The sequence below is a fragment of the Micromesistius poutassou genome (assembly GCF_964030765.1).
Source record: "Micromesistius poutassou genome assembly, chromosome: 4".
Classification (NCBI taxonomy): domain Eukaryota; kingdom Metazoa; phylum Chordata; class Actinopteri; order Gadiformes; family Gadidae; genus Micromesistius; species Micromesistius poutassou.
In genome coordinates, this window is record NC_140274.1 from 4,226,430 (window position 1) to 4,249,407 (window position 22,978).

Here is a 22,978-nt window from a genome sequence, read left to right on the forward strand (position 1 = left end):
CCATTTTGTCAGAAGGGTTTTTTTTCCCCCCCAGCCTCAGTCTTTTCAAATCTTCTCCCTTCCCGCCGGAATAATGCTGTCACTGGATATATGTTTGACATTTTTCGATAAAGAAACGCGTCGAGTGGAACGGATCATGAAAATCAAGAGGCAAACGATCTAGTAGAGTTAAGGCGGTTAGGCGGCGGCGGCGGTCCGCGTCTCCGGTCCACCGGGCCGGTTCACTGCGCAGGTTTGGACCGCGCGCCATTTTGTGAAAATTGACATAAAATTCTTATCCAAAAATTATCAGAGGACACGCTTTTTGCGACGCGATTCAGACCTCCGGGATTCGTCCGAGCGGTCGCGTATGTCGAAATAGCCGTCGCGGAAACTAGCAGAGACACGACAAATCGGAATTTACGACGAGGTTTATTTAGCGGGCAGCTCCTAATCGTTAGCTCGAGGAAAGGAGCTACAGCTAGCCGACGGGGCTAATGCTAGCCGCGTTCATTTTGTCAACTCGCTAGCCTAGCCCGTTCGGCTAAGGTTAGCTAGTGAGTAATGCGTGCTAGTTAACGTTAGCGGGCAGCTAGTCACCAGCTGATTGTTCTCAAAGACGCCTTGAGTGGCCCGTTCCGATTCTGAGCAGACTTAGTGCGGTGAGCATGGTGGAGTAGCCGCGGATGGTTCTAGACCTCGCCGGGGTGAAGAGGAAGGGGGATCGGGTTTAACGTCCCTGGCTAACCGCGCAGGGAGGGGAGAATCTCAAACTGGATAAGTTGCCTCATCATACAGGTTATTGGACTTTAAATGAAGATCGTGCCATCAGGGGTAAGTGCAATCTTAACCATTTTAAACCACGCTGCTGTCCAACTTGTTCATTTTTTCCCCAGCCCTTGACGAGCCCGCCTGTCTTGACCGTAGACTGAGCGGCTCGGAGGGGCGACACCGTCCGCCGACACACAGCGCTGCTGGTCAAGGATATGACAGCCAGCTCACATTTACCGTCGCCGCCGTCGTCCCTGTGGCCGGTGGTACCGGTCCGTCCAGTCAGTAGGTCAACGAGCCATTGTTAACACCGGACAGGACGAGCCCGGGCGCTAGGTAGCTAGCAGTCAGCCCCATCGCGCTGTGGGTGGACGGGCACCGCTCACCTTGCGATCTATGAGATCATTTTTTAATGATAGCCGATGTGCTGGGGGCTGTGTGGCTCGCTCCTTTCACTGTTGCCGTGTGTGTTTTCACTGTGGAGGTGAGCCCGAGCCACCTTTTGCTCATTTGGCTAACGACTTGTAGCCGATCGGGCTAACCTGGCTAGTGGTTGGGACTGGCTTGTTGACGAGCCCGCTGAACGGGCCCGTAACCCGCTGGCTGGGCACATCGTCACTAGCTGCACGGCGGAGCGCTGAGAGGTGGACTCGCTTGTCCCGCAGATTGTAGCTTCACGGTAACGGCGGTGGCTAACGTTGAGTGGAAGCGGCCCCGTCCCCGGATTCGTTTAAATCGAGCTGTTTTTGCAGGTTATATATTGCAATATTGCGATATTTACACACGGTATGTAGCGGAGGGAGACGCGAAAGAGGCTGAATATGCTTTCTGAATTCCAGCCATGACGAGATCTAGCCCATCGACTGTAAGTACAGTGCTGCCGTGGAGCCCGATGCTCATGTATTACATCTATGGATGATTTGGGCCGTTGCATGTTTATTTGGCGTTGAGATGGTCGTAAATATTTGCTTGTTGTGAGAAGGCGAAGTAAAGAGTGTTAAAGATGTGATTTGGTCCTGATACGTGACGGCTAATAATAGCTAGCTAGCTATATTTACACATATTTAGGCCCCGGTGATGCTGTGTTGAATAGACGGTACAGAGGGAACTGTTCATAAGTCGGTACTGAAAACGGAGAATGATCTCAACATGTATGCTGTGGTGGATGTATTATTGAATTGTAGGTTGTGGCTGTGTTCAGTCGAGTTGGAGATTCCTCGGGTTTGTGTTGGTACTTATTGAACTTTGGTGGAGCATTGTTGGAGCATTTTCAATTACTGTCTCAAATAATGGGTCCAAACAACTTTTTCTAAATGTGATGTATATTTTTGGTTCATCCATATCAGATCGTGATATCTTCACTGAATGACATCTTTTTATAATTTCAAACCAGAGACATGCTCAGGGGAGATATCCAGTGATGTTAAATCCACAACAACATTTGTCTTAACTAATGACTTTTGACCATTGCCTTCTTCAGGCCGCTTCATGACATGTGCCAACTTTTATTTTAGAAAGGTTCCACATTTTGTGTTCAAGAACATTCCAGGGAACAAATGCTATTAACAGGAAGAAAAGTCAACAGCCTTCTGACTGCCTGGCTTCTTTGACCTGCCTGACACCTATAAACATGGATACACACATTACACATTTGAAATGTATATTGTTAGGTTTACCTAACAGCATATGAACTTTAACCACAACAATGTAAAATTCCAGCAAAGATTCCCAATGATAATATTCTGTTTTGTTTTTTGTAGTGGGTTGAGGTTTGCTACTGGACTCTCCTCCCAGGATGATATGAAATAAATACAGGAGAAGATGCATCCAGGTTAGCTGTTAAGTACATCAACCTTTTGGATGGAAGGAACAATAATATTTGACCAAATAATTATAGCTTCCTTTGCAGACACAACGTTTAATCTTCTAAATACTGAGTGACTACAACATGCCCAGTTCTATATTCAATTGTAAATCTAAAAAAATCAGTATATTGGGTTCTAGTTTAGGATCTGATGGCCTTTTCCCCTTTTAAACATGCATAGATTTATGCTTATTTTATGGCTTTTTGCTCCACCTAACCTTAAATTAAGCGTTGTTGACATTCTGGACATGAAATTTTGTTTAAGGAAGTGGGTAACAATCCCATGGTTGTCTATTAACTTGATAATACTGAAAGTCATTTTTATAAAAAAAAAAGAAAAAAAAAAAAGCATTTAAATCATACATAGATATTTTTGTGATATGCTTTGTAAAATGATCCATCTCAAATTCAGTGAAAATATCTACTTTTTAAAATTTTATATATAAATATACGCAATTCAAATTGCATTAATTTAATATATACAATGTAGTCTTTTTTTATAAATATATATTTATGGGCCAATATGGGACATTGTACATCTTTATTTCCATTCCACTGTCTGTTCCTTGCCTCTTATAAATCCTTTATTTCCTTCACTGGTCCTGTATTCTTCCCCTTTCCTCAGCTGGGTCAGCTTTCTAACGTTTTCTAACGCTCTCAGATGGAGTGCAGGTTTTGGGCTGTGCTGCTATTTTGCTGTCAGGCTCTTGTGTTGAAAGCAGCGTCTAAGTGTGCCAAAGTTCAATTTTATTTCTTGTTTATTTCTTGTTTTCTCATTGGAAAATGGGAGCAGCTCTGCCCTGGCAACAAAAGTAGGCTATTTGCATACTGCGTTGTGATTGGTCTGTGCATTGATGGGCTTGCCAAATCACGCTGTATCTCTGTGGTGATAGGCTATGCTAATTAGGTGCTGTTGCTGGGATTCTGAATAGTGGTTACTGTGTAGCACTGGTGAATTGTGTTGTCTGGAGAGAGATGCTGATAGCTGAACATGCTATTTAATATTTTTTTTATTCCTTCTGGCTTAAAATGAAGGATGATTCACTGTACAGTGTGGATAGGTTTTATTTTCATCCCTTTTCACTGTTAAAGCCACTCCTTTGGTCCTTTTTTCATGCAAAGGTTGATTTAAATGTCTTCTTTTCTATTCTGTGATCATTCTTTAATGCATTTCTGTATTTATTTAATGTAAGATAATGATGTTATATCATTATTTGCTCTTAAAACAATACCGTTTAATTTTCTTAGGATTACTGTTGTGTATTCAAACTGTAAAGATTGATATGGTAACATTTATGTATGCATGTATGTATATACTGTAAATTAGATTTCCTACAGGCATTTGATTCTTTAAACCTAGCTATTTGTCATACAAATGCCAGTACAGGCACTACATAGTAACATGCATATCCCATATGGTTTATTATCTGTTCTGAGATGTCTTGAAGGACAGTGATCTGCTTAATGATGTCTAGCACAGAACAACCCATAGACCTGTTCTATACACACACAGAAACCCTGCTGCGCGTCTCGTCCAGCGTTCTCCTGTAACCCACATTGAATTGAGTTAACATGCAACTCATGATGATCCTAATTCCCTTCAGGAGGAGAGACTTCAGCATGCAAACCTTCGTCCGTCCGGCTTGCGCCCTCTTTTTCTTTCCACACTGCTGGTCTTCAGATGGCTGCTCCAATGCCCCATACGCACCAGCAGTACAGTGACCGCCACCAGCCAAGCACTGACCAATCTGTTGCGGTCTTACCGTACAGTGACCAGACCCAACAGCTCACTGCCAATCAGGTAGAACCAGCACTCCTTAATAAACGCCTGTTGGTCACATTCCGCTGGTACACGTTGCCATAATAACCTGATATCATATAATTGAGATTGTTGCATTTTACCCGGAGCAAGGCTATTTTCTGTGCAATACTGTAATGATGACAAAATGAGCGACTACTTTTGATTATTATAATTATTTTTAATAAGCAAGTGATTTATGAAGACTGAAATGCTTTGTCACAAGTTGTTGTTCCCCCCCCCCCCCCCCCCCCCCCCGTGAAGGGGACATTTGAATGCAGTGACTGTATGGACGTGCTATTAATACGAAGCGTACCTCTTACCTCGGCCTCTCCTGTTCTGCTCCTTCAGAGGCACATGCCCCAGTGCTTTCGTGACCCAACTTCGGCTCCCTTGAGGAAGCTCTCCATTGACCTTATCAAAACATACAAACACATCAATGAGGTTCGTGTCAACTTTTGGATTTCAATTAAGCCGCCGTAGTTGGTTGTACAATGACACTTACTTTAAAAAGGAGGGTTACTGTTTTTCGCTGACCGTTGCTTGCGTCTCTCCTCCTCCCGTTTTACCGCCACAGGTTTATTATGCAAAGAAGAAGCGTCGGCACCAACAGGGGCAGGGCGAGGACTCCAGCCACAAGAAGGAGAGGAAGGTCTTCAACGATGGCTACGACGATGACAACTATGACTACATCGTCAAGAACGGGGAGAAGTGGATGGACCGCTATGAGATCGACTCCTTGATAGGGAAGGGGTCTTTCGGACAGGTGCGTGAAGATGTTCATTCTGAAGTTTCTTTGATTTGCGTTGTCCTTCCTGAAATTTTAATTTTAATTTTTTATTTATGAATTGGTCTTAATGTCATTAAATATAGTTTCCAGTGAAATATTTCAGGATTTTAATGTGTCTTTCCTCTCCTCTCTGATGTCTGCAGGTTGTGAAGGCATATGACCGTGCAGAGCAAGAATGGGTTGCCATTAAAATAATTAAGAACAAGAAAGCTTTCCTCAATCAAGCCCAGATTGAAGTGCGGCTCCTAGAGCTCATGAACAAACATGATACCGAGATGAAGTACTACATAGGTAAGAGGAAATAAAAACCTTTTTATTATCTGTACTGTATCCAGCGAAACCTGCAGCTTTATCCTACATCGTTCCTGCATGCGATCATATGCTCACGGCCCTCGTTTACTCCTCTCCTCCCCACAGTCCACCTGAAGCGTCACTTCATGTTCCGGAACCACCTCTGCCTGGTATTCGAGATGCTCTCCTACAACCTGTACGACCTGCTGAGGAACACCAACTTCCGCGGCGTCTCCCTCAACCTGACGCGGAAGTTCGCCCAGCAGCTGTGCACGGCGCTGCTCTTCCTGGCCACACCGGAGCTCAGCATCATCCACTGTGACCTGAAGCCCGAGAACATCCTGCTGTGCAACCCCAAGAGGAGCGCCATCAAGATCGTGGATTTTGGCAGCTCTTGCCAACTGGGACAGAGGGTGCGTGGCCTGGAGTTTGTCGTTTTATCAAAGCACTACCGATATCAATAACTTTTTATAAATGTTTTTGTTATTTGTGATATGCTAATGCTAACTCAGAGCTTGGGTGGAGCAGTGTTGTAATGACCTTTTCCTCCTTCCTCTCTGCAGATATACCAGTACATCCAGAGTCGGTTCTACCGCTCCCCAGAGGTGCTCCTGGGGATGCCCTACGACCTGGCTATAGACATGTGGTCCCTCGGGTGCATTCTGGTGGAGATGCACACGGGGGAGCCCCTCTTCAGCGGAGCCAATGAGGTACGCTCAAACGCGTTAGGAACCAAGGGTTCAGCTTATGTTTGTCTTGCTGAGTTTAACATCCAGAAGTGTTTGGATGTTTAGACTTCTGGTGTGCCTTTTGTAAATATACAGGTTGATATGGCCTACCCTTTTGTACGATGTAGTCGCCAACTCAACGTTTGCTCCTCTTCAGGTGGATCAAATGAACAAGATCGTAGAAGTTCTTGGGATCCCCCCGAACCACATTATGGACCTAGCTCCGAAGGCCAGGAAGTTTTTTGAGAAGCTCTCGGATGGTACATGGAGTGTTAAGAAGACCAAAGATGGCAAACGGGTAATCCTATTAGTACTGATGCTATCTTTGTTACAAACCATTGGAAAAAGCATGCGGTTTAATTATCGGTCCGCGCAGTTCGATCCGTCCTGCGACCGTGTGCATCGTTGGGCTGACCTGGGTGTGCTCTCCCTCTCTCCTCCGTCCACAACAGTACAAGCCCCCAGCTTCTCGTAAGCTCCACTCCATCCTGGGCGTGGAGGCGGGCGGGCCCGGGGGCCGCCGTGCGGGCGAGTCTGGCCACGCGGTCGCCGACTACTTGAAGTTCAAGGACCTGATCTTGCGGATGCTGGACTACGACCCCAAGAGCCGCATCCAGCCCTACTATGCCCTGCAGCACAGCTTCTTCAAGAAGACTGCAGACGAGGGGACCAACACAAGCAGCAGCGTGTCCACCAGCCCTGCGCTGGAGCAGTCCCAGTCTTCAGGAACCACGTCCAGCACCTCCTCCAGTTCAGGTGCGGACCCCTTCTGGCTTTGTTACGATCAGCGGGGCGGGGTGGATTCATTCTTGTACCGCACAGGCGTGCGTGTTCTCCGTGGGTACATTACGATCCGCCTGTGGCTAATAATGGTCCTGTGGCACTCCTGGACCTAATCATCCCCTGGTTGCTAATTGGATAGTTTTGTGTGTGTATAGCGTTTACTGCTCTGAAAAGTGCTATATAAATGTCATTATTATTATGACTAAGACGTATTATTTAGCCAAAATAGTTTGATCTAAATGAAGACTGTAAAGGAATCCAGCAAAAGGGTTTAAGCTTTTTCCTCTGAAGTATTTCTATTAATGCACTACTGATCTTTGCTAATATATTATTTTTTTTATATTATTTACTCTATTTCTCAATATGATGGTCTTTTGTATCTATAGTTGGTCTCCTAACTCACTTGGTGTTCTGGTCATTGTGCTATTCTGATCGTCGTACCAGTCGGCTGTGGCGTGTTCTGCTTGTGTAACATTTTCCGATGCGCTCATGAACCTTGTGTTTACCCCTGAAGGAGGGTCGTCTGGGACAAGTACCAGTGGCCGAGCGAGGTCAGACCCGACCCATCACCACTTGCACAGTGGAGGACACTTTGGGCCGGTCATGCCCGCCATCGAGGGCGACAGCCTCTGCCCACAGGTCAGTCAGGGATGGTGTAGAGGATGTTGGAAGGTCTATTTCCAGGTCTTGTAGTGTAACATAAAGAATGAACATGTATTGGTGAATTATCAAAGCAATAACATGTTAACACATTTTCTAATTGTTATATACTATTCAAACTTACAAAAAGGTTTCGCCGATCTTCTTAAAGGAAGGAAATAACACCACTTGGAGACACTATCATTATTATTATCATGTCTTACTAACCCAGAAGATGGAAAGAGCTCTTCTCAATGACGCTGTTCTGTATTGTAATCACGTCACAGGCGAGGCAGCCCTACCCTCCTCCATTGGTGTGGGGAGGCGGCGTGGTCCCAGAGTCCGTCACTGGAGAGACCCATCCGGTTCAGGAGACCACCTTCCACGTTCCCCCTCAGCACCCCAAGGCCCTGCATCCCCACTCACACCCTCACCACCACCACGGGCAGATGATGGCCACGAGGCCCCGTCCGCGCCACTACACCTCCCCGACACACAGCTCCTCGACACAGGACTCCATGGAGGTGGTGCATGGCCACCTGTCCATGACCTCCCTGTCTTCCTCTGCCTCCTCTTCCTCCACATCTTCCTCTTCCACTGGGAACCATGGCAACCAGGCGTACCAGCTCCGCCACTTGCCTGTCGGCGCCCTGGACTTTAGTCAGAACGGGGGGCTGAGCATGGGGCTGGGCGCCTTCTCAAACCCCCGGCAGGAGACTGGCAGCATGGCGGCGCACCCCGCGTTCCCCATGGGCACAAACACGGGGCCGGCCCACTACTTGGGGGAGGGCCACCTGGGCCTGAGGCCGGGCATGGACCGAGAGGAGTCTCCGATGACCGGAGTGTGTGTGCAGCAGAGCTCCATGGCCAGCTCGTGACTGCGCTGACATTTGGCTGTGTGTTCCCCCCTGTGCGTCATTTTTAAGGTGGTGTTTTTTACTACAAGGTGTGTTGAGAACAAAAAGCTGCTCGCGTCAGAAGGGAGATATCACTGAACCGCTACTACAGAGAAAAAAAAGAACCTTTTTTGTTAAAAAAGTATATATGTAATTTACATCAGTTTTTTTTCTTTTGCAATCATTAGGCACAAAGTAATGCAGAATAACCATAGTAAGATCGAGACATCCATCTTACCATTTCACCAGTTCCATGTAATCACAATCACCATATGGTATTATGTGGCAAAATCTTCTGAGGAGCATTTCAGAACGACGTTTGAAGCTGGTTTACAGGTAGCCGTCGGTGGTAACACGCTCGGCGTCCTCTTTCAGTTCAGGCCGTGGAACGTCTGACATTACCGTTCCACAGGTTGTGTTTTTTTTGCCCTTATTTTTTACTTTTTAATGGAAATTTTACCTAAGAGCTGCTTGTAAATCCTGTAGCTTGACGAGGGGGAAGTGTTTGCAGTGATATTTCATGTTGTCGGTCGGTATGGTGTAACTCTGTCAAAAGGGGAGCACACACATGACGGTGGAGTCCCTAGAGCACGTGCTGGCCAGGACGGAGAGGGGGGGGAGGGTCGGAGAGAGGGGGAGCAGCAGCAGCAGGAGGAGGAAGGAGACCCCCCCCCCCCCCACCCCCGCACGCCGACGTAGACACCGACCCGGTGTCGGGAGCGGAGGGTGACGCCGCCCCTCGGGCCCCAGAGGCCCGCAGCCTTGCACGCTGCGCCCGGGCCCGGCACAGACGAGAGCAGCGGTGGGCGCGGGAGACGAGAGGACCCCGCCCACGCAGGAGGAGGACAGTCAGTGGCTGGTTCTTGGATAACCCTTTGGCCTTACGACTCACGGACTTGGAATGGAACGGAGCTGGACATTATTATTTGAATTAAGATGGCTTTTCTCTATTTTTCTCTCTAGACAGCCCTTAATTCTTTAAGGAAATTAAAACAAACATAAAAAGGTAAATAAGAATGGTAATTTGAGGCCTTTCTCTACAAAGTTTTCTTCTTCAGCAGGGCCCCACATAACAGGGTCTTATTGTACACAACAACCTCCTAAACATTACTTCCTTGAAAATCTTATTCACTAATTAAGGATTTTGCAGTGGAAAGAACTATCTATTCCAGAGTCTACCCTTTTTTTTTTGGTTGCTTTTTTTTGTTACTTACCCCCCCCTTCCCCTTTTGCATGTAGTTCCTCATCAGAACCACCTGCACAAGTCTCTCCATCCAAAACGTGGAAACGGAAGAAAAAAAATGTTACGTGACTGCCTTTTTTCTCCTCAAATTATGCTGTGAATTTTACAAGAATTTATTTTCCCTTTGGATATGTTTTTATACCAAAGCAGTTGTTTTATAGCATATAGGTGTCTGTAACCAATAATGTAGCAGTTCACCACTTTTGACGCAAAAGTTTATCATGATTATTTTAACGTCAATACAAAAAAGAAAACAGCTGCAATATATTACTTTAGCAAAACCGGAGACCGTCGTCGAGAGCGTTGGCTATTGTGTATTATGACCAGATTCGTTTTACCAAAACTGTTTCCATATTAATTGGTAGATTATTTTGGGAGTCTTTTAAAAACTTTGGTATGTTTAGAAAAATTTGGTAGTTGCTCTGCAGGCCCCAGAGTAGCAGGATAGAAGCTGATGGTTTAAAAAAAAAAAAAAGAAAAGAAGAAAAAAAAAAGAAAAAGAGACTAATGCGTTCTATTTGTGTCGTTGTTTTTCTTTTGCCCCTCCCTCCCCCACCCCATCATACTATTTCAAAGGGTTTTGCTGCCTTTCATACATCATTTGGTCAACGTGCTAAGTTCTGCCATGAATGGAGACCTTAGGTCGTGGTTCTGGCAGGACGGTGATAACTTTGGGAGATCAGAGTTGAGTTTGGAATGGTCTTGTGCTCATGTGGTAGGGCAGATCCCTGTGATTGTGGTCCTATTTAAAGGGAAACCGTTGCCCATAAGCCCACAATCCCATGCTTGGCTTAGGCAGACATGCATGTCCTCTCAGATCATTACAGTCAATAACCAGAATCTTTAGGTTTCTTTTTTTTCTTTTTGTTAATTATTTTTTATCAGGGATTTTAAAAAGTGCATTCTTTTTTTCTGTTACTCATTTTTATCAACTTTGAAAAATTTAGACAGAAGAAAAAAACCTGCCCACAACCGCCTTTTAAGTAGAGGCCAGGGTCGAAGGTCATTTTAGTGTCAATTTAGAGGGGAGAACATCATACAGACAAAAAAAAAATACCATACGTGTTATTTCCACAATATAAATGTAAAGCTACCTATAACTTGATTGGGGTTTTATCTGGATGTCAAGGTCAATTGCAAATTTGCAATCATTTTTCATACCCCATAGAATTTGAGACATTCAGAATTCGCCAGTGATTTGATTACTGGCCCTTCATACTGGTACTTAACATTCCAAAATAAAGACTGAAAAAAAAATTTGACTGCAGTGACTCGTAAGTGTGCGCCTATTTCAGATCATGCTGATTGACCTCTTATTTAGAGCAGTTGTCATGAAATGCAGCCCCTTTTTAATAGTTGAAATAGAATTTATGTATATATTTATATTTTTTTAATAAAGGAAGTATAGAACTCACTACCTTGCTCCTTGCTGGTATGTTGATTATGTTTGTCAATCTGGTGACCATTCAGTGGGCAGGAATTCCTGTTTTCTTAGTGGCAAAACCTTGCCTTTTGGCAGTGGTACTTGACTGCATCAGGACAACATTATGAGGTAGGGTTTGAATCAAACAGGGAAAGCTAGATCTTCAAACCTTAATGTTCACAGGGTATATTGTAAGTGCATGTACATCACAAACTTTACTTTTTGGTTATATGAGAAGCACATGGTTGGAAAAAAAAAAAGGTTCCATTTTCCATAAGCCTGTTTAGTTTGTGGGTTTTACACAAATCAGTATACTTGTTAACATTATCTTACACCCAACAAAAGTCTCAATCCTCTGATTTAATTTGAATATTTTTCCTTCATTTTTTTTTATTTCACATTTTATCACTTTTTGTACATGCATCATGCACTATAGAATTGAACAGCATGGGGGAAAGGATAAGTCCATGTATCCACAGATTGTAAGATCTAGTCAAGACTTTGCTGTGTTTATGACAATGCCCTTTGTATTATATTAAGACAGTCTTATGTATGATATATAAAAAGAAGTTAATTGAATTGTTCTGTGTCTTTATTCTTGTCTTTTTCCTGCAAAATGTTCTCACAATTGATGGTATAGCTTCATTACCCAACGCCATTTGAGTACATTTTCACATAGAACGTCAATCGCGTACTGTGTCGTTTCAATGGTAATCAAGATGATTGACTACTTTCTATGTTGTACGTCTCCTAGTCCTTAATCGCATAAGAACTTTAATTATATGGGAACGAATCAGTCCGCATGACACCGGTATTAACATATATCTCACGTGTAGCAGTGCCGTGGCTCGTTGGTCTAGGGGTATGATTCTCGCTTCGGGTGCGAGAGGTCCCGGGTTCAAATCCCGGACGAGCCCAGATTTTTCCAAAACGCATAAAAAGTAATTATTTAGGATATTTGCAGCAATCTAAATGTATCTATACAAGTATTTGCAGTTATCTATGTTTTTGTATCGCATACATCTTAATATTCCAAGTAACGTAGCAGTAATTTCATTCTAATAGTTTGACGTTTAAATGCAGTGCGCCATTATTAGATTTGTAATTTATTGGTGCTCAGAATTACCTAATTGAATAATGCCGTTTCTATTTCTAAAGATAAAGAATAATGAAGCAAAGAAAAAGTTGGGCTCGTCCGGGATTTGAACCCGGGACCTCTCGCACCCTAAGCGAGAATCATACCCCTAGACCAACGAGCCACGTGATGTACTAGCAAACCAATAGCAAAAATAATCGCACACACGATATGAATAGGATTGTGGATTATATTACTTGCTATGTGATATAATTGTGCACATCATAATATATGGTGCACATCATAATGAGGACCTCTATTGGTGGATACTCAAACAAGTTAGAAAGGACACGTGCTACGTGGTCGGATAGATCAGCGTCATGTCCTAAAGGGGATATGTATGTCCTGTCCTAACATAAACGGTAAATCTGAGTTTGATGTTTATAATTTAGTATGTACAAGCACAAAGTAAACGGAGGGGTAAAACGGGGGGCAAAGAACAGAGAACAAAGGCGACATTTAGGAATATGTCCGGCCGGCAACAAACGTGTGCTTTTGACAAAGACAGTAAAATCCAGATCCAGATCTGTAGAAGCCTTACAAACACGTCGGTTTAAGTGGATCAAAACATTTTTATATATGCATGTTATGAAGAGCAAATTGTTGCATTAATCGAGATCAGTAAAAAATAAATAATAATAAACATCATTCTGCCCAAAGTAGAGCTTCCGGAAACACACCGGAAGTCACCGAGCAGAAGAACAGTCCGCTGTTTTGAATCTAGCCCGCTGTTATCCTCCCTGTGTACATACCTGTCATTTCTACGTGCTGGCCGATGTTTTACCACCCCAAAAAATAAGTATCGACTTCAGTCCTAACTATAGCTTTATAGTTTCCTAATAAACAAAGCGGCTAATTTAATTAGCCGCTTTGGTATTTAATGTTAGCTGTGCGCGCTAGCCACCGTTAAGAGTGAGAATGCCCAATTTTTGCGCGGCTCCAAACTGCACGCGGAAGAGCACGCAGTCGGAATTGGCGTTTTTTCGGTTTCCAAGGGACCCCGAACGGTAGGAAACTAACGAAAGAGCCGCTGTTTACGATCCGTAACGACATGAGGCCAGGCGACAGCACGCTGGGTGAACAGCAGTGTAGTAGTGACTGTAAAGTACCCCACAACTTCACAGCATGAGAGAATGAATGGTTACTGCTTCACATAATGTCCATTGTGCTTTTTGACCTTCTATTCATATTATTAATTCATCATCTAAGGCCGATGAACGACATGTACAAGTTTGGATGTCAGGTTTAATAACTCACTTAATGGCGCCCCCTAAAGTCTAAAGTCTAAACCTTGGCAATTAAAAATCCTGGGAATAACAGTTTCGTTTAAACTTGAAACAAATACGACATCTAGTTATCTAAGCATATTATAACGGTGGTATAATGTAACAACAGTCATTTGCCTTCACGTTTTTAATGTCAATGGGTTCTGACAGTGAATGACCTAATTTGTTATTCTAGTATTACTGTTTTTGTAGTAAATACTTATTTTGATTGTTTATTTGTAATTCCCCGGTATTCAATCAACTTCTCAAACCTTTATTTGTATACATTTTGTACTTGTGTTCCTCCTGTTGTCGTTGCTGCTGTGCTTAACCACAGTTTTGTTTTCTGGTATTATTGCATTCACAGATGCCGAATGTGGGTAGAAAACTGTCGCCGGGCAGATCTAGAGGCCAAGACAGCAGAACAGCTAAACAAGCACTATAGGTTGTGTGCCAAACACTTCGACCCAGCAATGGTCTGCAAAACTGTAAGTACTGAACAATGACCACTGGATGTGTTCAGAACACAGAACGTTTGCTGACCTGATTGTTTTGAATTGTCTCTCCATTCAGAGCCTGTATCGGACGGTGTTGAAGGATACAGCCATCCCCACTATGTTCGATCTGACAAGCCACTTGACAAATCCTCATAACAGATTTCGCAAGCAAATTAAAGAACTCGTAAGAAACTATTTTCCGCCAAATTATTGAAATGGAGCTTCGTAGACTTGCAGACTTTGTGATTTGATTAACATCCACGCTACCGCCACTTATTTTCCAGACAGAAGAGGACATAAGGAAGATTAAAGAGAGGAGATGTAAGTAAACACAAGGTGTTTTCTGTGAGTTCCTCTTCATTTCCATCCCGAGGTCAGAGGAGTATGAACATAGTTCTGCTAAAGGGTTAATTAACATATTTCCCCCTTTTTGTCCCCCCCCTCCATCTAGTGGCCGTTTCCATCACACAGTTAATCTCCAAAAAGGATTCCACGGCGGAGGACAGCCCGACCAACGACGGCGAGCCCCAGCTGTCTCCGGAGGAGAAGGAGTTCAGGGACTACCTGCACTCCTTATTCAAGGTCGTCGTCCTACTGGGCAAGCAGCGGATCCCCCTGACCACGGACCGGCCGCCGGGCGCCGGCGAGCCCGACTGCAACAGCAACTTCCAGATGCTGCTGCACTACCACATGAACGCCGGCGACGCGGCCCTGAGGAAGCGCTTCGAGGGCACGGCGGTGAACACGCGGTACCTCTCCGACGTCCAGCAGAGCCAGCTCCTGGAGGTGTGCGAGAACACGGTGCGGGAGGAGATCCTCATGGAGGTCAGGGACAGCCGGTTCTTCTCCCTGGTCACGGGCGACCTGGTGGAGTTTGACGGGGAAAAGCACCTGCCGCTGTTCCTGCGCTTCGTCAACCAGCGCAACCTCCTCCGCGAGGAGTTCCTGGACCTGCTGCCCTTTGAGGAGAGCGAGGCGCTGCTGGTGGAGAAGCTGGAGGGCCAGCTGAGCGACCGCTGGGGGCTGAGCATGGAGGACTGCCGTGGCCACGCCCACAAGGCCACAGGCACCTCCACCACCAAGATGAAGGCGGTGGCGGTGATGCTGACGGAGAAGTACCCCCTGGCCCTGCACATGCCCTGCTCCACCACCGCACTCAACATCCACCTGGCCAACAGCCTCCCCTTCCCCAACGTGCAGAACGTCATGGAGGTGCTGCGGAAGATCGAGGTCTTCTTCCGCCAGCCGTCGACGCAGGGCGAGCTGGAGAAAGCCCTGGCCAGCTGCTTCCAGGGCAACGAGGAGAAGGAGAGTGCGCTCAAGCAGGCGTGCCACTCCGGCTGGACGGAGCAGCACAACGTGTTTGATCTGATGGTGGACATGCTGGAGTCGCTGGTGCTCTGCATGGACAACATCCGCCACAACGACGGCGCCAGGTTCCCCGACGGCGTCGTCTCCAACGCTTACTCCATCGCAGAGATCCTGGCCGACTTTGAGCTCATCGTCACCATCGTCATACTGAAGAACACCCTCACGTACACCAGAGCCTTCGGGAGGAACCTTCAGGGGGAGACCCTGGAGGTGTTTTTCGCCGCCAACAGCCTGACCGCCGTTCTCCATTCGCTCAACGAGGTGATCGACAACATCGACGTCTACCACGAGTTCTGGTTCGAGGAGGCAATGGGCCTGGCCGCCGAGATGGACGTCCCCGTGGCGGTGCCGCGGCTCTTCCTGCGGAAGCAGCGCTCGGCCGACATGGGCGAGATCCAGGTGGAGGCGTACTTCAAGGAGTACGTGACCATCCCGGTGATCCGCGGCGTGATCCAGGAGGTGGAGGAGATGTTCTCCGAGACCAACCTGAAGGCCCTCAAGTGCCTGTCGCTGGTGCCGGCCGTCATGGGCCAGATGAAGTTCAACACGTCGGAGGAGAACAACGCCGACGTGTACCGCAACGACCTGCCCAGCCCGGACACCCTGCCCGCCGAGCTGCACTGCTGGAGGATCAAGTGGAAGCACCGCGGCAAGGAGGTGCGCCTGCCCACCACCATCCACGAGACGCTGCAGCTGCCCGACGTCAAGTTCTTCCCCAACGTCAACTCCTTCCTCAAGGTGCTCTCCGCGCTGCCCGCGCTGCGGTTCGACCACGACGGCGAGACGGCGCCCGCCAGCCAGCGGCTGCGCGCCTACCTGAGCGCCACGCCCCCGGCGCAGCGCAACCGCAGCATGGCGGTGCTGCACATCAACGCCCACGTCAAGCATGACCTGGACGTCATGGTGGACCAGTACTGCAGACTGTACCCCGAGGACGAGGCTGAGGCGGAGCCCGCTGGGGAGGCGGAGCTCGCTGGGGAGGCGGAGCCCGCTGGGGAGGCGGAGCCCACTGGGGAGGCGGAGCCTGCTGTGGAGGTGGCACCCGCTGGGGAGGAGGAGCCTATGGAGGAGGACACGCCCACGCCCACCAACACCACATGAGGTGTACGTTGGGGCGGGAGATGCGATTTGAAAACATTTACTACGGTCATTCTCTTATTAGGTCTTTATGTTGAAACTTTAATACCAAGTGTATAAAAGGGGTGCACTGGTCACGTTTTCTTCATGGAAGAGATCTCCCTGTTCCGGAAGTAGGAGGAATGCTGGTTTGTTCTGTTTGTGATGTGCTTCGCCGGTCCACAATGTATAGGGTTGTCCACGTTTTTGGGGCAGGTACACTGACTCATTCTCTATTATGTTTTAAAAAAATATTAGTCAGTGTATTTTGCCTCATGTTTTGTTCATCCATTTCATATTAAATATAAGTTTAGCCCAATACATAATCTTTGTTTCATATATATACTTTTTTTCTTTGTTTCAATATAATTGTATTAAATCAGATTAATTATCCCCCCTTTTAAATGGATCTTGTTCTCAGAGTTTGGTGGAAAATAAATACAAATAAAATGGAGTTAAGTACTTAAGTACGCAACAAGACATTTAAGTCACGCAGATTACACACCGTCATTGGTGTGGACTAGCACTGTTCTGATTAGTGAATCAACCATACTTGATGTTGGGAACTGTATGACAACGTTGAAACCCACTTAGGCTTTCTAACGGTCATCTAAATGAATATTGACCGCTCCTGCAACAAATAATGGGTGGCAATTGTCTCATTGCTATGTTCCTCCTTAGTCTGTAGGCTATGATCAATGAAAGGGATAACGCAACATGTGGTCGAGATGTATCACAAATAGGCGTGTATGTTATTTTCTGAGAGGAGTATCAAAAATAACCTTTACGTCGCCAAATATCAGTGATAACACTTTAAATTATTTGCAATTATATTGGAGGTGATGCTATTTGAATGCGTTTCTTTACCATCCAGTCTATCCATAGTGTTGAGATAATTCCCCACAATGTGTGTGAGGTGTAGAGAGGGGTTAAGCCTCTTCACGGGCCGGGCGGGGACGGACCAGGTGATCGTTGTTGCAAACTCATAGTGCAGAAAGCGGTCGTCTCCGAGGAGCATCCATGTGGGTGGGGTCGTTTTGATGCGCAACCGGCAGCAAGCAATGAGCTCCACACCAGCCGACCATCAAATCCAGTTCAGCTTGAGATGATCGAGTTGCCTTCGAAAAAGGAAGACCGAGTCTACCCAAAGACCTCTTGAGATCGGTTCACAAAAGACCGAAGGGAAACTTAGTAGGGTGAATATCTGTGATTTAGCGTTTTATTGAGTCAAAGGAGAGGGACTGCTCTTTTTCAGGTTGCCGATTCGTAAGAGGAAAGCTAACTCGGGCCTATTGTGTGTAAGTCGATTGCGTTTCGTACCACGTTAGATTCATTCTGTGTAATTTTTTTTAGCAATCTCCATCGATCATGGCCTGGCCGTGCATCACGCGGGCTTGCTGCATCAACCGCTTCTGGAGCGAACTAGACAAAGGAGACATCGCGGTGCCTTTAGTGTTCACCAAATACTCGGATGTTGCCGACGTGCAGCATTTTTCCCACCATCCTCAACCCAGACAGAAGAGGAGCGGCCCCATCGCCATAGAAACGCAGCCTCATCTCGGGGACCAGGAGTCCAAGGCGCCCCCCGCGTCATGTGCCGCAGGAGGCAAAGATGGCTCTGCGTCCGTCACGCGCCAAGACTACCAGGCATGGAAAGTGCGTCCCGAGCCCAGCTGCAAACCCAGGAACGAGTACCACCCCTGTACGGGCCCGTTCAATACGGAAACACAGTATCAGAAGGATTACAAGCCATGGCCTATCCCAAAAAAGGGCGACCACCCCTGGATACCGAAGCCCAGCCCCACTACCTCCGGCGGACGGAAGGGCATCGCCGGCAGCAAGAAGGAGCACGCCGCGGCCGAGGCTGAGAGCGGCGTGGAGAAGAGTGAAATCGAGGAGAAGGTGCAGGAGAAAGAATTCAAAGAGGTGGCGAAAACAACCCCTGCAAAGAGAGAAAAATCTGTAGACAGGAAAACCGCTGAGAAACAGGAGGAAAAGCTGCAGCCCTCCGATTCAAGTGCCGAGAGGAAGGGCCGGGCGGCCGCAGACGCTCTCAACAGACAGATCAAGGAGGTGGTATCGACGGGGAGTAGCTACAGGTAGGTCGGTCTGTTCGGTCGGGTTCAAGGTCAGGGGATGGATAGAAATTAAGTGATTTGCGGGCCCGAACTCTGATGAATTGGGGAAATTGAGGTTTCAGCCATGCATGTTACCACGTTGGTAGGTGAATAGTTAATAGCGACCCCCCCCCCCCCCCCCCCCCATGGGATAATAGGCTATTAGTGCAGGCACGCCTTGGCAACATAGACACTATTGTTTTTAATTAATGTTACCACCATAGGTTAGGAACAGCCATACTCAGTTCTTTCCCAAAGTGTAGAACAAATCATTTGGATTAGTCGTCCAATTTATTGATAGATTATGAATAAAAGTGTTATGAAGAAGTTGTAAATAATCCATCGTTGATATGAAGCTTGCTGAACCGGATTAATGGTGTTCTTTATTTTAGGCCTTTTATGTAGATGAGAATGGCTTTGCACATTTTGAGTAGAATTATCCTGGACAAACGTTGGAAAGATTTGTCTCGTACATTTACTCACTGATGTAACACTGGCTAAGATAATCATAGACTTTTTAAAATGAACAAATATGCAAACATGTTAACAAAAGGTTGACCTCTGTGCAGTGTGATAGGCTGGCTCCAGCGCATGTGAGGTTGATCAGATAACATGAAGGCAGATCATTGGGTGATTTAAAGCTACTATAGAGCTCATATATTAAATTAGGTCTTTCACAAGATAATGAGTATTGAGTCTGTCTGAACATTGCTCATTAGATCGGAAAAAATCTAATTTTCAATTGTCATGGAAATGGATTAGTTTTTCCATTAGAGGATTCTGCGTTATTGTGACAAATACTAAAATATGTAGATTGAATAGCTTGATGTTGGGCGGCATGGTTCACTTATTAAAAACAACCATTCACTAACCATTCATGCAATAGATGGAACACTATTTGCTATGAATACTGTGTGATTTTCTTCAGAGTTTGTTTTGTGAAAGAGTTAGCTTTGTGTCACACAGATTTTGTTGTTCTTCTGCTCCTCCTGCCCCTTGTCGCTCCTCTTTATTCAACGCTGCCTCCTCCTCCTCCTCCTCCTACTCTATCTATCTCCACCTCTCCCTTTGTTCTTCCCTGTGTCCCCATCTTCCTCCTCCTCCTCCATTTTCCATCTCCTCTTCGCCCTACTCCCCTTCCCTCTCCTCGTCCTCCTCCTCGTCAACTTTCTCCACTTTCTGCTCTACCCCCTCCTCCCCACTCCTCTACCCTCTTCTCTCCTTCCCTCTCCTCGTCCTCCTCCTTCTCCTCTTCCCCCTCCCCACTCCTCTACCCCCTCCTCCCCTTCCCTCTAACCCCACTCCTCTTCTCTTCCCCACTCCTCTTCTCTTCCCCACTCCTCTTTCTCTTCCCCACTCTCTACCCCCTTCTCCCCTCCCCTCTAATCCTCCTCCTCCTCCTCCTCCTCCAGGAATGAATTCAAGGCCTATAAGGACGTGAAGCCGACCAAGTCCTTCAAGACGTCCACGCCCTTCCAGCCCCCGGGGGTGGAGGTCCGCAAGGAGACCAGCTACAGCGCCACGTACAAGGGGGAGCAGGGCAAGCTGCTGAACGCCGACAACAAGCTGATGGACCGCCGGAGGATACGCAGCCTGTACAACGAGCCCAGCAAGGAGGCCGCCAAGGTGAGCGCACCGCAGCATAGGGAGAGCATTGAGTTAGACACACAGAGCCATGTGCATAGTGCTGTCGGTCAGGTCATTACATATGGATGTGGAGGATACTGTCGGTTACTGTCTCTCACATCGCCATCTTGTATTCACTCTATGTTATTGTAATTCACTGATGTCAGAGAAGACTATCGCCCCCCCCCCCCCGCCCATTATTAGGATGACATGACCTTAATGGACTGGTTAGACACCATGTATTGTATTTTTGTCATTGCCCTCAAGGTTGTTTTTTCATCACTTTTTGAAATAGCTGAGTAGCAATCATGGGTTGGGCTTGTAACGCAACAGCAACGTTAACATGTTAAATAACATAACGGTACGTGATTGAATAAAGTATAGTAGTTTAAGAAATACATTATTGATACAAAGGTTGCTATCTGGCCATTATTATTTAGAAAGACAAAATAACGATAATCACGATAATCATTTTACCCATGCTCCTTCACAAAATTAGAAATAGATTGTTTTTCAGAATTACATTTTTGTGAAATCTTCCATCGAGAATACAACTATGAATGTTTAATATGTAACATTACTATTTCAAGTCAACATCATTGTTGTGTGAATAAATGTCCTCTCTCCGCATGCATGTTAACATAATGTGTGTGTGCATGCCGTGTGTTTATATGGCCACTCCCTCTCTCACTCTTGTAGGACCTCTCAGAGAATGAAAGCAGCTCTGTACTAAATCTGCTGTAGTCAGGTGTGTTCCCTATTTTCTATGGAAGGCATGGAGGTTGACCTCAGATTCACACACACACACACACACGCCCACACAAACATGCACATGTGCACAAAAACATGCACTAGTGCACACACTCACACACACTTACGTGCACACAAACGAACATGCACGTTTGTACACACACACATGCAGATGCACACACACACACACACACACTTCAACACACATGCACACTCGTGCACACACTCACACACAGACATGCACGTGCACACACATATACAAACACTCTTACATACACACAAGACCAAAGAGACACACACACACACACACACACTTGCCACTCAGTTTCTAGTCCCACCCTTTGACAAACTGCAACTTCTTCACTGTATGCCCACCTTCTGTTCCTACCTCACCACCTGCTGATGAGCTGCAGTTATTCCAGTGACTAACATACCAAACGTGTTCTACTGGGTGTGACTGAGTGGACGTACGGATGACAGGGGGCTCACATTGAGTCCAAGTTGAAGAAGCCTATTGCAATGTAACAGTTCACTGTTTCTTGTTACCACTAAGCAATAGATATGTTATGGCAAAACACACATTATTCACCTATGTGGTCTTAAAGTATATTTAAAACCAGACATGTGGATAAGTGTGTGGCATTTGGCAAAGATACCATTCCATGCCATCAGCGTTTAACTTCATTTGTCAACATCGACTGTGTAATTCGAATGTTGATGTTTTCCCATGGCCAGGTGTAATCGTCACAGGTACAGAGCTTTGCACTAATCACCGAAACACCAAAAGAATGGCATGGATCCACACAATCTTTACAGAGTCACTCGCGGCTCCATTCCCACTAACCGCATTATGCAAACGTCACTCTGTGGCGACATTGGGGCCATCATTTGTAATGACAGGATAACGGGGCTATGTATTGCATGACAAGAAGGAAGCCTAAAGCCAGAGAGGCCTCCTCTTACGAATGAAAAACAAAGACACACCATGAGTGATAAATCTATGTTTTATTACTTTTACGATTTCTGCTGCTAAATCGGACACATCTGCTCCCCGGCAGGTCGACAAGCCAGCGTCTCGCTCCAAACCAAAAAAGACACCGACCACCACGACGGGAAGAATGGTGAAGAAATCAAAGGAGAAGCTAGCAGCTGGTACCCAGCCAGCCAGGAAGAAGGCCTCTTCCCCACTCACCCCCACGGCCGAGGGCGTGGTCACCAAGAAGAGCAAAGAGATGAGCAACAGACTGGCCGAAGCAAAGCACTGAACACATCACCCTCGGTGTTCTCCATCCTAACCCTCATCGCCTCCTGTCTAGGTGCATCTCACTAACCTGTCTCACCCCTCTGTCCGGCCAGCCGACTGTTCCTTAACACCCAGCTACCCCGTCTCTCTGTGGTTGCTCACACTGGTATTCTATTTAGCTTCTCAACGGTTGGAGACGATTATCGTGTGTGTGTTTGTTGTGTGTGTGTGAGTGTCTTAACTGGGAACCACCTCGTGGGTGAGGCTGTATTGTATGTGTTTTCTACACATAGCTGCTTTCTCTATATATCTGAGCACCTTATTTGCACACATTTTGACATATGTATGTACCTCTATATACTTTATCCTTGAGCTAAGAATCTTAAAGCCATTGATGTACATTTTAGCAAACGGGGGGGGGAAACCCTTTCCTTCCCCTTTAAAATCTAATTGTCGCAATCTCTTTGAAACGCTAATGAAACGTTAAGACTGTCCACACTGTCAGTGTTTTTATTTTCAATTTCAGAAAGTGTATCGACTCCTATGGTCTGCTGCTGATACAACATCTAAACTGCTGTTGCATTTCCTGGTAACAGTGCCTGTGCTGTATGGGCCTGGGCTCCATTTCACTGTTCGGGGAGAGATCTGGTTTC

At 46.2% G+C, this 22,978-nt stretch overlaps 3 protein-coding genes and 2 non-coding genes across 6 annotated transcripts; 4 read left to right on the plus strand and 1 right to left on the minus strand.

Moving 5' to 3' along the window:
- dyrk1ab (dual-specificity tyrosine-(Y)-phosphorylation regulated kinase 1A, b) lies at positions 1-11,784 on the plus strand. 2 transcript variants are annotated; one of them, XM_084467354.1, is made up of 12 exons: positions 1-813; positions 2,511-2,581; positions 4,219-4,415; positions 4,764-4,856; positions 4,990-5,178; positions 5,346-5,493; positions 5,620-5,906; positions 6,057-6,203; positions 6,379-6,519; positions 6,674-6,977; positions 7,519-7,643; positions 7,931-11,784. In XM_084467354.1, exons 2-12 carry the CDS (start codon positions 2,572-2,574, stop codon positions 8,519-8,521), a joined length of 2,232 nt encoding a protein of 743 aa, XP_084323480.1. In that variant the 5' UTR covers positions 1-813; positions 2,511-2,571; the 3' UTR covers positions 8,522-11,784. The 2 variants fall into 2 exon arrangements, with proteins under 2 accessions (XP_084323480.1, XP_084323481.1); XM_084467355.1 differs by lacking the exon at positions 2,511-2,581.
- A 266-nt stretch (positions 11,785-12,050) lies between these two features.
- Positions 12,051-12,122, plus strand: AC3HAE_012565 (transfer RNA proline (anticodon CGG)). Its single transcript has one exon. It is a non-coding gene; the product is annotated as a tRNA-Pro (tRNA).
- A 270-nt stretch (positions 12,123-12,392) lies between these two features.
- On the minus strand, positions 12,393-12,464 carry AC3HAE_012567 (transfer RNA proline (anticodon AGG)). Its single transcript has one exon. It is a non-coding gene; the product is annotated as a tRNA-Pro (tRNA).
- A 581-nt stretch (positions 12,465-13,045) lies between these two features.
- thap12b (THAP domain containing 12b) lies at positions 13,046-16,979 on the plus strand. The gene is made up of 5 exons (XM_084466466.1): positions 13,046-13,347; positions 13,973-14,093; positions 14,179-14,286; positions 14,387-14,423; positions 14,554-16,979. The coding sequence occupies exons 1-5, from the start codon at positions 13,259-13,261 to the stop codon at positions 16,572-16,574; spliced, it is 2,376 nt and encodes a 791-aa protein (XP_084322592.1). The 5' UTR covers positions 13,046-13,258; the 3' UTR covers positions 16,575-16,979.
- Positions 16,980-17,957: 978 nt separating this feature from the next.
- On the plus strand, positions 17,958-22,347 carry map6b (microtubule-associated protein 6b; the record flags this gene model as incomplete). Its single annotated transcript, XM_084466521.1, has 3 exons — positions 17,958-18,688; positions 20,119-20,332; positions 22,141-22,347. The coding sequence occupies 3 exons, from the start codon at positions 17,958-17,960 to the stop codon at positions 22,345-22,347; spliced, it is 1,152 nt and encodes a 383-aa protein (XP_084322647.1).
- Positions 22,348-22,978: the final 631 nt, after the last annotated feature.

Excerpts from the sequence above, each read along its gene's own strand:
- thap12b (XM_084466466.1), top strand. The coding sequence starts at position 13,259 with ATGCCCAATTTTTGCGCGGCTCCAAACTGCACGCGGAAGAGCACGCAG. Across the intron at positions 14,094-14,178 it reads CAGCAATGGTCTGCAAAACT|AGCCTGTATCGGACGGTGTT; the intron begins GTAAGTACTGAA and ends CTCTCCATTCAG. Across the intron at positions 14,287-14,386 it reads GCAAGCAAATTAAAGAACTC|ACAGAAGAGGACATAAGGAA; the intron begins GTAAGAAACTAT and ends CTTATTTTCCAG.
- dyrk1ab (XM_084467354.1), top strand. Across the intron at positions 4,857-4,989 it reads CATACAAACACATCAATGAG|GTTTATTATGCAAAGAAGAA; the intron begins GTTCGTGTCAAC and ends TTACCGCCACAG. Across the intron at positions 5,907-6,056 it reads CTTGCCAACTGGGACAGAGG|ATATACCAGTACATCCAGAG; the intron begins GTGCGTGGCCTG and ends TCCTCTCTGCAG.